An 18,402-nucleotide genomic window follows, 5' to 3' on the forward strand; every position below is an offset into this window, starting at 1 on the left:
CAATTGGCACTAAGGGGCCTAAAGTGTGCCAAGAAAACATCCCCCACACCATTACACCACCACCACCAGCCTGCACAGTGGTAACAAGGCATGATGGATCCATGTTCTCATTCTGTTTACGCCAAATTCTGACTCTACCATCTGAATGTCTCAACAGAAATCATCAGACCAGGCAACATTTTTCCAGTCTTCAACTGTCCAATTTTGGTGAGCTCTTGCAAATTGTAGCCTCTTTTTCCTATTTGTAGTGGAGATGAGTGTTACCCGGTGGGGTCTTCTGCTGTTGTAGCCCATCCGCCTCAAGGTTGTGCGTGTTGTGGCTTCACAAATGCTTTGCTGCATACCTCGGTTGTAACGAGTGGTTATTTCAGTCAAAGTTGCTCTTCTATCAGCTTGAATCAGTCGGCCCATTCTCCTCTGACCTCTAGCATCAACGAGGCATTTTCGCCCACAGGACTGCCGCATACTGGATGTTTTTCCCTTATCACACCGTTCTTTGTAAACCCTAGAAATGGTTGTGCGTGAAAATCCCAGTAACTGAGCAGATTGTGAAATACTCAGACCGGCCCGTCTGGCACCAACAACCATGCCACGCTCAAAATTGCTTAAATCACCTTTCTTTCCCATTCTGACATTCAGTTTGGAGTTCAGGAGATTGTCTTGACCAGGACCACACCCATAAATGCATTGAAGCAACTGCCATAAGTGTGTTAAGTTTCTTGCTCAGGGACACATTGATGGATGTGTCACAGTGGGATTCAAACCTTGATCTCCCAAAACAAAGGCATGTGTCTTATCCTCTGCCCATTTGCCACCTCCAATATTCTTTGGAGTTATTCTCTTGAAATGATGTGCGACATGTCAGAGTTCATATAAGCTGGTAAGAACATGCTTGAGAGTGAGTGAGAGTACAATAATACCTTACCTGATTGAAGTAATTCACCTTTGTGTTGGTGTTTGTCCTTCTGTAGGCGTCCAGGATGACCCGCTCAGATGAAGAAAGTGACATGGGTTGGGACGCCTGGGGCCCCTGGAGCGACTGCTCTCGAACTTGCGGGGGAGGAGCCTCTTACTCCCTACGACGCTGTCTCAACGGAGGGTAAGCTTTATTTAACATCCAACACATTTTTAATAATATATAATATATGGAAATGCCCTGTGGTAGAAATCTGATATTTAAAAAAGCAAAGAAATATACAGTATGTGATACCTCTATAGAACTGCTACTTGTTGTTGGGGTTATGAGTTGAATGACTGCAACAGTCAACTGGTCAGAACTTTAGTTCGCTGTTCACTCACTTCACCAGTAGATTCTGCCTTTAAGAGACATTGTGTTTAGAGTAGGGGTGGGAGAAAAAATCGTTTCTGAGATGCATCGCGATGCAGACGTGGAAGATTTTGAATCGATTAACAGATGTCAAAAATTGATTATCTTAAAGTTAATTGATAACGTAATGTTGACGGAACACAAAAGGTGGAAGGCAAAAAGTGAAGCACCCAGACACTCTGTGGTGTGCACATAACAGTAAGGTGACCAGATTTCTGAAATGAAAACCGGGGACATTTTTGTTTTGGTGGTCAATATGTCATTAAAAAAATCTAATGTTATTCTACATGAAATAAAAGAGGGACAATTTCGGTTTTATAATCTGTCAAATATATCTCTTCTGAATGAAATCAAGTTATTTTGAGGCAGAGACTCCCTTTCAGTCAGTAAGCAGAGGCTGCAGTCACTTTCTGGCAAGTGGAATACAGCATGTTATGTCTTGTTTTGGTCATTTAAAGGTATTTTAAGAGGTAAAAAGTGCAAATTGAGTTGGATTCTGTCAAATATAACTTCTGAATGAAATGAGGTCATTTTGAGGCAGAATCTTTAATTCAGTCAATAAGTAGAAGCTGCAATCACTTTCTGGCAAGAAGAATACTGCACTATTATTTGCACTAGTATTTCAACAGGTAAAAGGACTGGATTGGTCGGTACACAGCAAGTTGAATAATGTAGAATAACAAGGATAATTCCAAAAGAGATCATGTCTTTATTTTATATATAACTCAGCAGTAAGTCATGTTATTTTAGGATCCAGTCCATTTTCCAAATATAAACAAGAATATTAGACATAGGCCTGCCAAACACATAATCCATCAGCAACAACAGGCTTCAATTATTGCCTATAAACACGTAAATGTCATGCCCGGTTACACAATAAACTGCAAACACAATTTTTATTATTCCGATTAAATGTTAAAGCATCACAAAGACATACCTTTGTGGTTGTAGGTCTGTAGCTTCCCCAATTGCTGTAAAAGTGAAGCTGACATCTCCCCTGTACAGCACGTTTTTTGGCTGTTATGTAACGTTAGCTAAATTAGTAACAAAGTAATGTTAATTAGCTGCATGTCGTTACTGCCTACTTTTTAAGGGTTGAGATCATCAGGTACAAGCTCAGTAATCAATGAGGTGCCTATGAGATTCCCACTAGAGTCTGTGGAAGATGCAGACAGACAGGTTGCAAACAAACCTCTAGGCTAGGCAGACTTATTTGGAAGAGAAAATAAATAAAGGAAAGAATACCCAGAAACGGACAAAGAGAGAAAGGAAATTCTGTTTTGTGTTTTACAGAAAACACAAATAAATAAAAAGAATATGTACATAGAAATATTATACTGACATTTGTAATAGCTGAAATAGTGGGGAAACTCCCCCAGGGGCCCCCAGATCTACTAGGACCAACAAACACCTCATTGCTATGGTGTCATTGCACTTTATTTGGAGAATGTGGTCCTCTAATGTATAATATCAACAAATGACAAAATTAAAATTACCAACAGATAATTAACCTGGGACCATGCATTGTTGGTGCATCCTCTACAATAGTCCATAGCAATCCATCCAAAACTTGCAGAGATACTTCAGTCTGGATCAAAGTGATAGGAACACACATCACTATAAAGAATAATTCCAGTTCATTACAACTTAGTTTGGAATAGTTTCCTAGTTTTGGCCATTATTATCGGTTAGGATTACATTGTACTCTAGAAAGTCTGAATCTGATAACACTGTCTTCATGACACTGATAAATGCATCAAGTGTGTGGGTTTCCGATCTGTGCTGTATTTAAAAGCCACAATCAGGCTCTCTGCTCTCACTGTCAGCCTGGCTCTGCTCTGCTAGTTGTTGTGCAGCGTTGCATGTTAAGGAAGACTCTGCCCTGTGGCATCATTCTATGGCCTCCTGGCAACACATTTGTCTCCATTGTTTGACTACAACTTATCCATGCTACTGCTGCAATTTCACTTTGGGCGCTAAAAGTAAAAACTTTTCTACTGTGCACATACAATTCATTCAGAAATTATTCTGACCCCTTGTTTTTTCTTCACATTTTATGTTGCAGCTTTATGTTAAAATGTTAAATATATTTTTCCTCATTGGTCTACACTCAATGCCCCGTAATGAAAAAGCCTACACAGGGTTTTAACAATTTATTTAAAACTTTACTTAAAAAACTGACATGTCACGCTGACACCTGCAGCAGTTGCAGTACAAAGTAGGAGCACTGCAGAGTGGAAAACAATATAAAAAGCTTAATGATAAGACTTTAAATAATATAATCACAATGTGCAATATTGGGATATTATTGCATATTATAATTATATTATTTAAATTAATCTTCAGCACTGCTCCATGCAATATAGTTTATTTCTGTTTTACCATTTTATAATTGTTGTATATGAACACAAATGAGTAGAAATGATTGTGGTAATTAAAATGATTGTATGAAAGTATAGAAAGTGATGTGTTAAATTATCTAATGAATGATTATTATTAGCCATGAAATGAATTGAAGTAAACAATGATTTTTAACAGTATAGATAAAGACTGTATGAAGAATAAGAATAGGAGAGAATCATGTTGAGACATGTTGAAATCGGTGTGCAATGCTGAGCTGAATATAACAGCCTAATGACAATGAGTCACTGGAGAGAAGGGTCAGGAAGGGGAACTGAATGGCCAAATAAGGACATCATTGGCCTAACTAAGTTTGCAACTGAACAATCTATGTGGCAGTAGTCAAGTAGACAGAAAAGGGTGGTGGCTGATTTGGCAAGAAGACGCCAGCTACGGAGAACGATATCGTGTTAGATCCCGAGTTACCCTGTTCAGGAGGTACTGGACCAGCTCTCCATCTTAAAGGGTCCAATCCAAGTTAAATCGTTTCACTCTGTTGATATTTTATACACATGCACAAACAGGACCTATACATATGCATTGATGTATGGAGAGTTGTCAGAGCGAGGGGGCTGTCAGGCACCCCCTTGAGTGCCCAAGAGGTGAAAAGGCACCTCCTCAGCTACCAGTCCACACTCTGTGCTGGCTGGTCCGTGTTGGACTTGAACTTGCCATCCTCTAGTTCCTAACCCATGGCCTCATGGACTGAGCTGCTGCCCCCTACTACAGCTGTCTAATTATAAAAATAATCTGTCAGGCATACAAAAGTTTGGCAACTGTAGACGAGAAAAGTGTATTTCATCAGTGGCATTTACTGTGTAAGTTTTTGGTTAATTACTTTTTGCAGGGGTTTCACACAGTTTCACAGAGTCACCTGTTGGTTTGCAATAGTGCTGAGCTTTGTTTGTACTTTGTTTTGCAGAAGCTGTGATGGCAAAAACATCCGCTACAGAACCTGCAGCAACATGGTAAGTCTGATTTTTACAACTCATTGTAAAATGCCCCAGTCTGAATTAGGCTGGGGCATGTTCAAGGTTCAAGGCCTTAGCAAACATATACACGTCCGTAGCCAATCAGCCACACAAATTTATCTCACAGAGTTGAAGGAGATTGCAAAGCAGAGTGACAAGGACTTTACAGATTTCCTGAGAGCTCTCTCCCATCAGTGATACTGTTGATCAACAGCATTCAGAGAAACAAGAGAAAGACAATAAACATACTTTGGTTATGTCCATGAACACGCTTCGGAGGCCATAGAACAGGTGAGTCATCAGCTCAGTGAAAACCAAAACTGCATAATTCATTGAAACTCTGACCCTTCTCAGGACACAGTCCCCATCCAAACAGTGGACTATTACACATGGTGTTCCAATGCAGATTTCTTAAGGAGAGATGCACATCAGATTTACACAAATAGCAATAAATACTTGAGAGCCTTTTGTCACCTGCCTTTAACATAGTCAAGCACCTGACACCTTATTCATCTGCAATGGGTGCTTGGACATTCTAGATTTAGACACAGTTGAAGACAAAGACAACCGCTAAGCCAGATTTCTTAACACATTGCAAAACTATGGAGAGAAATCCTCAGCCTATCTTCAACAACTGCAAGTGGTGCTGAACACCACCCTCAAAAGAGGCGGTGTAAATGCAACTGATCTGGGCAGCCAGCTTCTGAAACTATTTTGCAGAGGCTGCAGGGACAACACCCTGATAACTGAGCAGAAGCTAGAGCAACAAAACACAGCCCACCTACCTTTGCAGAACTCCTTTTGCCGATTTGCTCTGAAAAGGGATACACATAACTCCAAAGCAGAAGACGTCCTCACTCTTCTAAGGTGCCTATGTTTAATGCGTAGAAAAATGCGACACATCACCACAAGGACACAATGATTCTAAAAAGACAAGCTGATTTGCAGTCCCAGCTTTTGCCACTACCAAATCCTCAGCTGAGAGTGCTAAACCACAAAAAGCCCACCAACCATAATGTAAACAATAACACACATTAACAAACCAAAACCCTGGTACTGTGTTGAGGATGGGCCCATAAAGCCCCAATGTGAAGCTGAACCCAACCCCTCTCTTGTAGCCTCGAAAAGGAAACTAAGAGAGAAACAATTGGAATGGGAAGGGGAAAATAGCCCCTTAACATCTGATAAGGAACTTTTTTTTCATTGGAGTTAAAACCGCACAAGTGGCTATAGCAGAGAAAGACTGTAATTGTTTGTTAGATACAGGTTCACAAGTGACAACAATTACATACTAATTCTATGAGCAGAACCACTTACACACTTAGGCGCCAACACTCTAGACATCCTTTATGAGCAGTACTCAAGCGCCCACTACTCAGAACTTCCAGTCATTACTCTATGAGTACAGAGTTGTCCTTAAAAGAGACAGAACGTTGACTCCAGCCTCGGGGTTGTAAGACCATTGGCCCCGGTCGGACCAAAGCTGTGGAAGGATCAGTCAATTGCAGAACACTAAATGCCGGAAAGTGGGTAGTGGTTGAATCACCAAAATTCTCCTCCCTACCAGGTTGCATAATGGTTACAAATGGCCTAGCGATCCATGAATCAGACCATGAAATCACCTTCAGGTATCAACCAAAAGTGTGATAGCTGAAGTGTATGGTACTCAAAATGTTCACCACTAGTAACTCAGACACTCCAACTAAACCTTATCATAAATCTATGAATGACTTTGACTTTGAAAACTCTCCAATACCCAATGAATGGAAAGAGCGGATAACTGAAAAACTGAAGTGTACCTGATGTGTTCGCTCTGAATGACCTTGACTGTGGGCACACTGACAAGATAAAAGTTCTGTATGTGTGAACATTGTAGTTGACCGTGGCCATGATTTTAAAAAAAATACTTTACTAACAACACAATATTACAAATACACTATAGCAGAGAGTCTCAGAATTAACATAAAGACTTTGTAGCAAAGGTCTGGAAATATTTTTAAAATTAAACTCCGATCTTGGTATGCTTTATGTTTCCACACTGGTGGTAGCGTCATTTTAAAGGCTAGCAGTATCAACAATTAACAATCCTATTGCATGTTGTCGCAGTAAGCAGGCACAAATAGAACACAATAATACAACCAGCATGATTGATTCATCTGCTTATTAGGATGTACACAAATGTTGCATATAAAATGAATAAAACAGAATAAAGTACCACAATACAATAAAATCAGATAAAAAATGTGGGCATGGATCTTTTTTTTTAAACATAGACATTAATAAGACTATTCAGCTGCATAACTTTTATTTACATTAATTATTACTTGTCCAATAACATCATGTGTTCAACATTTGCTGCACTGAGCTGTGATTGACCTGTTGCTTCTGCTATGCCATTACTTTATGTTATCATCTTCTTCTTCTTCAAATCCAGCCTTCTTGTCTGGTGAACTTTGACCTACAGCGACCCACATGCTCACACCTCGCCCCTCATTCCCTCACTCAAGCCACGCCCCCTGAACTCCAGTTTGCAGCTGGACCAAGGGGGTAAGCCAGAGATCGGACAGTGAAGCCGACCAAAGCCTGCATGGAGTGATCCATGTAGGCCTAAAAAAGACACCAAAACCCTGTGACACCCCGTCGCACATGATTTGTTGGGAGGTGCGTAACGCAAGGAACAGAGAGCAGAGGGGGTGGGGGCTACTAAGAGATGTGACTGGGTCGGCCCAGTGTCAGTATAGAAAATCACACAATGGACCACTGCCCATGCTCTATGGGCCGGTCGGTTACACCGGCCCCAAAGGTGCGTCGGCCCACCGGGCAAAGTAAACAACTTGAAGGAGCTAAGAACCTTCTTGGGATTCTGCAGTTATTACTGTCATTTTATAAGGGACTACTCGAAGACTGTGAAACCCCTCAATGCAGTCACTGCTGGGTACCTGCCACTGTGGAAGCACAGTAAATCCGAAGTGAACATAGAGAAATACAACAATCTAACGGATGTGATGGCTGGACAATGAAATGTCAAGTAGCATTTAAACCTGTTAGTGACAAGTTGACAACCACTCCAGTTCTTGGTTTTGCTGACCCCAAGTCACCCTATATCTTACATACAGACGTGAGCACGGTGGGGTTAGGCACTGCCCTATACCAGGAACAGCAATGACAGAGACCTGTCATTATACCTTGCTTATGCAAGCCATGGCTTATCACAGATACCCAGCTCATTAGTCCTTTTCTTGCTGTTATTGACTGCATATCTTACCTCTGCGAAGCCTGATGCTACAAGCTAAAGGTGGCTAGCTGCTTTGTCAACATTCAACTATCAACTACAATATAGAGCAGGAATGCAAAACCAGCATGCAGATGGACTGTCCAGACGACAACAACCTCCACCATCTGTGTGGAAGGATTTCCCTGAACTCTGCCTAATGTTAAGGGATCGGAACCATTTGGAAATATTAGATTTCATACTGTACCGAAAATGACAAGAGGGTGCATGAATGTCTTACCAACTTGTGCTACCAGAATAGCTGCGACCCTCAGTCTTAAACAGAATGCATGATGACATTTGCCACAGGGGTGTGGAGCATACTTTAGAACTTGTCAGAACACGATTCTATTGGTCCTAAATGTCGATGTTAAACGCAAATCAAAAATTGTAGCTACTGCATACAGAAAAAATCCTTACCAAGAAACAGCAAGCTCGAACAGTAGCTAAGTGCTTATGGGTCCACATCCTCGTCCATTATGGCATCCCTGAGAGGCTGCATAACGATCAATGTCCTGACTTTGAGTTTGACTTTGAGTCTCGAACAATAGAAGAACTGTGTGAACTCTTGGCACTCAGAATACCCCCTACCACCAAGACACCCAACATGTAAGGAACACTTAAGAAGAAGATATACATTATTAATTTAATAACATGCACAAACAGGACCCACAGCAACACACAGAGAGATGTCAGAGTGAGGGGGCTGCCACTTAGTGCGGCGCCCCGAGCAGTTAGGGGTTCAAGGGCTTGCATCCTTTGAATGTCAATTTATTAAAGTGACAATGAACTGAATTATTATGAATTATTATGGTGTTGCAATCCCACCTTCGACCTTGTCCTTGTTGTTCCTCTCCTCAGGAATGCCCAGCAGAGTCAGGTGATTTCCGGGCCCAGCAGTGTTCAGCTCACAACGACATCAAGTACCAGGGTGTTACCTATGAGTGGGTCCCAGCACCTTATGACCCCTTAGCACCCTGTGCACTGCGATGCCAGGCTAAAGGGAGAAGTCTCACTGTTGAACTGGCCCCCAAGGTGCTGGATGGGACACGATGCAGGGCGGATGCCTTTGACATGTGTATCAGTGGACTTTGTCAGGTAAGGGATTGTGTTATAAATCAGTGTCATCCACCTCTGATATGATTAGACACCTCCACCATCTGCCTCATTATCCTTTTAAGTGAAAATGGTACAATGGCAGGAAATTACATCAAACAAACATTTAGACAGTTCTGTGACATTAACTGTTTCCTGGGCAGACGTTCAGGTATGGCCTGTAAAGCACAGCTCATATTTATCATAATTTTGATAAATTGGATATTGTGTGCTTGGGCACATGTAAAATGTGTTCTTTGCAGCTTAGTTTTACTAGATGTTTACTAGAGGCGGGGTACACCCCGAAAAGGTCGCCAATCCATCGCAGAGCCATACATAGACAAACAACCAGTCACACTCATACCTAAGGACAATTTAGGGTCACCAATCAAACTAGTGTGTTTGGACGGTGGGAGGAAGCCGGACCACCCGGAGTGAACCCACGCAGACACAGGGACAACATGCAAACTCCACACAGAAAGGCCGGGACGACCAGGGTTTAAACCCATGACCTTCTTGCTGTGAGGCCATAGTGCTAACCACTGCACCACCCAAGAAAAGATTTATACAAAACAAAAATGATATACAGTATGTGGTGATAAATAAGTCATAAAAATACAAAACTATTTTTCATGATGGAATGCTAAGGATGAAATAAGGAGGCTCACACCCTGAAGGAAGAAGCTGTTCGTAAGTCTGGTGGCACAACAGCGCATACTTCTGTATTGTTTGCCAAACGGCAGCACGGTGAGCAGGCCGTGGCTGGGGCGGTTACTGACTTTTAGTATCCTTTGGGCTCTGCGCAGGCACATCACCAATGTGGTAGATGAGTACCAATGGGTTTTTTTTTATCACCTGCCGCACAGTCCTCTTGCCTTGGGTCTAGCACAACCCATGTCAGTTTGTAATGTTTCCATGATGCTTCCTATTGCTCCTCTTTAAAAGTTAACAAAAAATTGCCATGGGAATGTTGTTTTCTGAAATACCGGTTTCTGGGTTTCTTTACTGGCAGATTTCTGTGGTGCTGATTCCCAGGAACCTAAAACTATTCATCTGTTCTACCTCAGCTCCACTGATGTAGACAGGGGTGTGTCTTCACCTCCTTTCCTGACCACTTACAGTGTCATAATTTGGAGTGTGAAAATAAAACTTCTTATTTAAAGGAGATGAGATGACAATTTTTTTTTAAAGAGCATTAAACACTTAATTTCTGCATCAATTTATGTTGTAAGTGACAATTTAGAATATAAAAATATAATATAATATAGAAATATCTATTCACCAGTAGATCAACTTTTGTCATTTAATAAAATTCCTGCTGAATCACACAAGTAACATCTTTAAATGTGGCACCTTAGCCTAGTTTGAACGTAACTTAAGTCGGGGTTTACGTCCTACTAACGGTTTAAGGGTTGCACCAGCTGAAATACGTCCAACGTAGACATAAGTTACAACTTAAATCTTACACCTAGTCCTTAATAGGTGCAAAGTCCTCCATAAAATAGTCAAGTGGTTGTCATGGCGCATCGTTTTGAAAGGTGGGGTGACTGGGATCAGGAGGAGCAAATTATACCGGGCTCTTCTGCGTAACCCAGCGCACACAGCCAGGATCACAGACTGATATAGGTATGAATTGAAAATGTAGCGAAATTAAGAGTAGATTACTAGCCCAAAGAAAATATTGGATGAAAGGGTAAAAATATAAATAATAAAGGAACATGAAAAGGCAATGACTTATTTTTATTTATTTATTTTTGCAAATTTGCGTTACTTGTAACAAGTTTCTCCCCACCCTGCTGCAGGCGCCCTCACTGCTGTCTTCAGGTAGATTGTAATAACAGCAGCACAGAAGAAAAGTCTGTAATATTGAGGCACTTAGTTGAACCTGCCTCCAGCAAACTCTAGTTTTTCTAGCAAACTAGTTTTTCTCCCTTAACTTTTCAGCACCTCCTTTACGTTGTGTCACATGTTTTCTATAGGCCTACACGATTTTTGTCTGTTTTTCAACCGTTTAATTATGTCTGATGCGGAGTGTGTGATTGGTTTCATAGTTATCACCTAATCATAATTAGTTGTTGTTGTTTATTTATTTATTTTTTTTTAGCCTTTAGCCTCTTCAGTATTGCAAACGTTGAAAGAGAGAGAGAGAGACAAACAGATGACAAAACCGTAATAAACTCTGTTAAGAATAGTGCTGTTCACTGATTGGCCATGGGATGTGTAAACGTCATTTTCTGCGACACTGTTGTGATTAGTATGAACTTAAAGCCATCGTAGCGAAGATGGACCTTACGTCTCGGTGGTGCAACCAAACAGCAACACAGCTTAAGTCTCAAACTAACTAGTTTGAACGTATTGTTTAGTGTGGACTTTGCACCCTAACTTAAGGTAGAACTTGCGTATCGCTGGTGCAACAGCCTCCTGTGTTCCAGCAGGTTTTCTGCACATGTTCAAAATTTTCTGCACATTCAAAATCTATCCCAAATACCTGTATTCTCTGACATGTCGAGAAAAAAGTCGTAATATTATGAGACGTCATAATTTAATGAGAATTCATATTTTATTCATATTTTCTACCTGCCCTATACTCTACTGTTCATTACGATATTGCTTTGCTGATATGGTAGTATCCCCTTCAGACGTCTGGCACAAGACCTCCTCACACCCCTAGTCATTCCCATAAATAACCATTGGCTATGTTTGGTTATTTTTTATATTATAATGGTTGTTAAATTAATATTAAAATGATGTTTGAAATGTTTATTTGAAATGACATTTGTTGTCTTTAGACTTAAAAAAGAAGGCTACAGAAAGGAAGCCTACTGATACTGTTCTGTCATATGACCCTAGCAATGCACATCATAGAGAGCAGAAGTGAAACCACAACTTCCGGGTTGTGTTCTAGAAGTAAGCACACCTCATTTAAAATCCCATTGACATTTGTACAGTAGTACATAACCCTTAATCAACAGTGTGTCATGTGTTTCTCTCCAGATGTGGAAATAGTGTTGCAAGAACATTATTCCAGATTTGTTCAGTGATTCAGTTAGGTCTTACACCAGTTGAAGAAACAACTGACCAATCTGATTTGCTTAAGCAGTATTTAGAATTGGATTACCATCATTCTATATAGCAAGCAAGCTACGTAGCTAGTTACAGAAAAATGGCCACCAAAATGGCAACCAACAAAGGTATAATTATAGCATAGACATTAATGCATTTGACGACTACTGTGACCATTTGAACATTCACATTTAAAGTAATAGTCTGTGATTTCTCTGACATAGTGGCTGTCCATTTGTTTTGGTCAGTTGTTTACTGACTTTAAACACACCTACCAATTGTGTGACCAGATACCATTATTTTACCAAAAGAACAATAACTGACCTTGAGGATCTTTTTAATTTGGTACATTGAATAGTCTACTGGTAATATTAGTTTTATTTGCTTTAATGTTATCATGCTGTTTAGCTAGCTATATAGTAATTGTATAAAGAACAGTGTACATGCAGCTCTGTCTGATGGTGAACTGAGGTCGTTATAACCATCTATGCTCTCTTCAAAGCCACCAGACTCCTCTGACAAAAACAGTAATTTTACCTCGCAAAGTTGCCTACCGATGCCTCGATCTTTCAGTTTGATTATGCTAAAGTGGCCATGTGTAGTTTTCAATGGCCTCTAGTGGTGCAACCATGTTCTCTTATTAATGAGCGAGCACTTGGAATCAACCAAAACAGAGACTGACATACAAGAGACTGCATCACACAAGATGCTGGAAACTCAGGTAAACTCCCACTGCAATGTAACAGTAATATTTTTATCAGCTTGATGTTGAACTAATCCATTGTCGTCTAAGAAGAATTTCTTTTTAGAATTATCCTGGAAGACAGTCTTCTGTATTTATCATTTCATATATCATTTGAGTTTACCTTACTATATCATTACAGTTTACCAGTGTTTATTTTAGCATGGCTTTAAACTGTGACATCCTTTCTTGCATGGGTCATATGGATCGAGTAAGCTGGAGAAGTAATGCGGCAAGCCTTACAACTATAGTATTTTGCAACAGATAATGTTAGTGAGCAAGCAGGCCCAGTTTGGTCGGTGACGTGGAATTTACCATGTTTTACCCATGAGTTTAGATGAATTAGCTGATGTCATCAGTTTTTTCTTATGTCCAGTATCTAGCATCTGGTTGACGTTAGCAGGCAAACTAACGTTAACTAACTTGAGCCAACTAAAACACAAAATCACAATATATTTCACGTGAATGAAGTAATGTTCGCTTACCGCTTCAACAGGATAAAATTCCGGGTCGGTTTTGACCCCTGTTTTCGCTTGACGTTGATCTGATTCTCACATAAACCCTTTTGTTTGAACACACATATGTTTTGGCAAATGCTGACGGACAGTTCATTACTTGCATTAGCTGCACTCAAAGGAACATTGATACTGGGTCACAATTCAACACAGCTTAAAAATACATCAGACAGAGTTTCAACTCCGGGCAGTACCATTGGCGGCCAGTAGATAAGAAGCCCGCTCATTGTCTACTGTCTATGTTTTAAGCAAGGAAAAGGCCACCTCCGTCCTCAGGGACCTAGACCAGGATACAGGCTCTGGGATACTATAACATTCTTGCTAAACTCACAAGACCACAGATACTTCTTTGCTGTATAATCAGAGCTCACAGTATGTCTGCCAACAGAATCTATCCTATCTTGCCATCTAACTGTCTTTTCTACAGTATTATCTAATCTTTCACAGGGACTGACATGTGTGCACCCCAATTGAATATGAACACTGTGTCCCCTTTCTTCTCTCCTACATTCATTCATTTTTGTGTCTCGTTATTGTTGTTGTTGTTTGTGTTGTTACTGTTGCGGATCTTGTAGTTATTCTTTGCTGTTGTTGTACCATGTGCAGCGTCTTCATTTGTTTATGAAAATGTAAATCTAAATTATAAATGATAAAAAGAAACTGTACCCATTAAATACAATCCTCCTCCACTTTTACAATACTGTACATCTAGTAAAGGTCTCAGTGTGCTTAAAACAAACTAGGCCAAACAATTTGTCATCCAACAATGTCTAAAGGCCATCAATTCTGAATGGTGGCGCGAAAAGGCAAGGCAAAAGACATCAATACCCTTTTTCAGACGTGGTATAACATTGCTGGTGTCATATGTTATCATCATTGTCCGTTAAAGTGAAGTCTTTTTATCATTCAGACACAAGTGTCTGCTATGTAAATGTTAGTTATGCCTTCTTTCAGACATGACAGGACTGCTATCAAAAGAGCCACAATCTTTGTGCAATATTTGTATGGGCAGAGGTATGTGTCACTAGAAATTGAATTTGAATAATTTAGATTTGAATTTGAATTGCTCAAGTTGAATAATTGTGTTGACAAACTGAATCTGAATGTCATACTTTGAATTTGAATGCATTAGTTTGGAATTGAATTACAATAAACTTGAAAGTGAATGTAGTATTTTTTCAGTAACCCTATACCGGTATCTTATCCACAGTGAAAATTCAACTCTATGTATACTTTCACATTCAGTTCACACAATTTAAATTTGGTTTTGCTGAGACCATAAACAGAATAACAGAAGTGGATGTAGTCACCGTGACATCACCCGTTGGTTTGTGGACTACTATTTTGAAGCCTAGAGTTTGTCATTTTGACCTTATCCATCTTGATTTTTTGCAACCAGGCCCTGAACATGGGGTAATGGCACATAGATAAGATGCTTGCCTTTGGTGTGGGAGACCTGGGTTCAATTCCCACTGTGAGACATCCACCATTGTGTCCCTGAGCAAGACCCCTAGTAACTCCTAGTTGCTCCAGAGGCGTGCGACCTCTGACATGTATAGCAATTGTAAGTCGCTTTGGATAAAAGCGTCAGCTAAATGAATAAAAAATGTAAAAGAAAAAAATGAACACGAAGATATTTGGACAAGACGATGGCGCTAGCTAGCTTGGTTAGCAATGTGCATCTGTAATTCATGTTAACTGTGATTTTAGTATACTGAGCCCCTAATATGGTCATTGTCAAAAATAGCTCAATCTAAATAGCTCATTGGAAACCGTTTTTTGACAGAAACAGGTTATGAAAATGACAAAAAGGTGTGAACATTTGTCATAAATCAGGAGAAATACAGGAGAATTGTGACCCTGGAGTCTTCCCTTGCAAGTTCCATGCATAGATATAGATACAAAAATGGTCTATGCTGTCATTGCATTGATGCGTGTCAATTATCATAACTTGATGATATGATACAGCATACTTTGCCACACCAAAATACCTAATGTTTTGTAGATAGTAACAATAATAGTTCTATGATATAATAATTAAGATGAACTATTTTTCTTCACTTGACATAAGTTAGCTTTACTTAGTATCAGTCACAACTTTATTTTAGTTTAAAAGAAGGATTACTTTTTGTGATACATTCAGCACTTTTGTAACCGTAAAATATTGTAAAATAACTTATCAACTGTTAAATGTTTCTCCCTGTTCCTTGGTTTTGGCATTTCTTTCACTGTATCACGTAAAAGCAGCACAAACTGTCTTACAAGCAGGAAGTGGTCTCTACATGTATATATCTATGGTTCTAAGGTCTTGTTCGTAATGGCTCACTGCTATGACATCCTGGGATACTTTAATGGAACTGAGCCATAATTAATGGCATTCTTTTAACCTGGGCTTTTCCTGCCATAACAAGTCAAAAATACCTAGAAAAAGATGTAACACATTCTATATATAAAACATTTCACTCCCCATTCCCTGACCCTGTGTACTCAATCCTGGCCTATCCCATCTCTTCTTCATTTATTGTGTAACTTCCTGTGGGAGGACTAATGTGTTTATCAATGTCTGTAGGTTAATGGCTCTGCAACATTATACACAAGTTTATATGTTAACAAAAAAGAGCTGAAGAGTAGTAGAGTGTTCTATTCATAAGAACTTTGCACTGTTTTTACGTGTCACTACAGAGGGGAGTATCACTTTGCTCTTATGTTACTCTGGCCATGAGTGCTGACTGCTGCTAATCCACAGTAGGCACAAACACTGTCGGTGCTCTTTCATTTTGAATGAGTAAAAGCAATGTGTGCCTGGGGTTTTTTTCTGAGAGCAGTGGGCATTATCAGAGTGCTTCACTTGGAGTGTGGTTTACTATACAGTAAGCCACCATTGTTAGTCATCCAGATCCAACTTGGCTCGCGGTAGTATGACATCTATTCTGTTATTTTTTGGCTTTTAAAATCTGATTCAAACAATTAGCTTATTAAAGGTAATACTAACACACAGTTTTGAACATTAACAGAAGTGTTTGGGAGCATCCTGGTTAGAGATGTGCTGGTATTCCAGTTTTGATATATACCACTGTGAGACATTCTGATGGTAACAACACAGCCAACAATTGATATGATCATCATTATTGTTTCTTTCAGAAGGCTGTGTCAAAATAGTGCTGTCTTCATTAGCCTTTTTATTTTGTAGCCACAAGGGTGCGCCTTGGTACTGGTCAATAATGGCCAGCAGGACTAGGATTGCTGTAGCTGTAGTGCTCGAAGCAGACAGACTGAGGCCCAATACCAATGTCCACCCTTACAGACTCACAGACTTTGAGGCACGTTCCCGGAAAGTCCGTGAGGGCTTAGGGCTGTCCCACTGTCAAATCGTCAAGTGCGCGAGGGCTCTCTCGCGGACATTTTGAGCCCTTTATAGACCCTTTTTGGCTGAGGGAATTGCCCACAGTTCATAGCGGTATGACGTGAAACACGGGGGTTACCAGGGGAAGCCCGGAAGCGAGAGAAATATCACGGCAAATCCGCATTATAAGAGAAGAAGAAAACCGTAAACAAACAAGCATCAACACCTACACTGATGAATTTTTGAAAGTTTTCTTAACTTAAGTCAGAGGAATGCAATCACCTCATTACACACTTAGTTTATTCAACTATTTATTTTAGTTTGTGCATAATGATGCTGTTTGACCAACAATAGTGTATTGATTATTGGCAAATCTATATTGACATTTACCTCTGCTCCACTCTGTAGGGCGAGAGCCTGCAGGACTTAAAACCAGGTAAAAACATAAAATAAAAAGTGTGCAACCTGTTTCAGCATCGTCAAGGCTGTCCCGTTCCTGTTCACAGCATTTTGAGCCCTTAAACTCAATCACTTTCCAAGTGACGTCAGTAAAGTCTGTGAGGGTTCAGGACTTAGGGCTTAGGGGGGACATTGGGATTGGGCCTGAGCCTGTCTCAGGTCCCTGCAACCAAGCTAAAATAGCGCCCCTGGCTAAGTCTGCCAGCTAACGTTAGCTTTCAAAGTAACAAGGGAAACAAAGCTAGTTTGCAACAGGCTAACTCTGTGAGGAGAACAAAGGACAGAGTGATTCGGCTTTCAACAATCTGCACAAGAACACGTTTCAAACTAGACAGAGGGACAGATGGACGGACGGACGGACCAGACAGACAGACACAGATTACAGACCAGACCGACGGACAGACAGATTACATACCAGACCGACGGACAGACACAGATTACAGACCAGACGAACGGACAGACACAGATTACAGACCAGACAGACGGGCAGACACAGATTATAGACCAGACCAGGATTTCTGTTTTGTCTGTTCAGTTGGAGGAAATTATTTGACATCAAATTTTTAACTTCACAAAGGCAGTTGTTAAGTGAACTCAGCATTCCAGGGTCTGTGGATCTGACGGGCAAGTATATTTGTGTATCATCAGCATAAATATGAAAAGAAATGCCATGTTTATGGATAATATGTCCAAGGGGAAGCAGATACAAGGAAAACAAAATGGGTCCTAAGACCGACCCCTGAGGCACACCATATGGACAGAACGAGGAGACATAGTTGTTTACAGACACACAGAACTTCCTATTTGACAGGTAGGATGAAAACCATTCTAGGGCCGTACCAGAGATCCCCACCCAGTGCCTCAGTCTGTCTAACATGATGTTGTGATCAATGGTGTCAAAAGCAGCGCTAAGATCCAGGAGTACCAGGACTGAGCACATGCCTTCATCAGCAGACATTAAAAGGTCATTGGTGACTTTAAGCAGGGCAGTCTCAGTGCTGTGGTACTTCCTGAAACCAGACTGAAACTTTTCAAATATTTTGTTATTTTCCAGCACAGTGAGCAGCTGTTTGGACACAATTCTTTCTAGAATCTTTGCAATAAAAGGCAGTTTTGAAATTGGTCTAAAATTATGTGGGAGGGAGGGATCTAAACCAGGTTTCTTTAAAAGTGGGTTCACGCAAGCCGTTTTAAAATAATCAGGGACACAACCAGT

The 18,402-nt window shown here is 40.4% G+C and overlaps 1 protein-coding gene across 1 annotated transcript in view; it reads left to right on the forward strand.

Annotated features, from left to right (window-relative positions):
- Window positions 1–18,402, forward strand: part of adamtsl3 (ADAMTS-like 3) — a 170,772-nt gene that overhangs the window by 126,423 nt on the left and 25,947 nt on the right. The window contains exons 4-6 of the mRNA XM_046033243.1: window positions 972–1,099; window positions 4,650–4,695; window positions 8,831–9,067. Coding sequence (XP_045889199.1) covers window positions 972–1,099; window positions 4,650–4,695; window positions 8,831–9,067 — 411 coding nt within the window. The remainder of the gene's footprint in view (window positions 1–971; window positions 1,100–4,649; window positions 4,696–8,830; window positions 9,068–18,402) is intronic.

Source organism: Micropterus dolomieu, linkage group LG20, assembly GCF_021292245.1.
Source record: "Micropterus dolomieu isolate WLL.071019.BEF.003 ecotype Adirondacks linkage group LG20, ASM2129224v1, whole genome shotgun sequence".
Lineage (NCBI taxonomy): Eukaryota > Metazoa > Chordata > Actinopteri > Centrarchiformes > Centrarchidae > Micropterus > Micropterus dolomieu.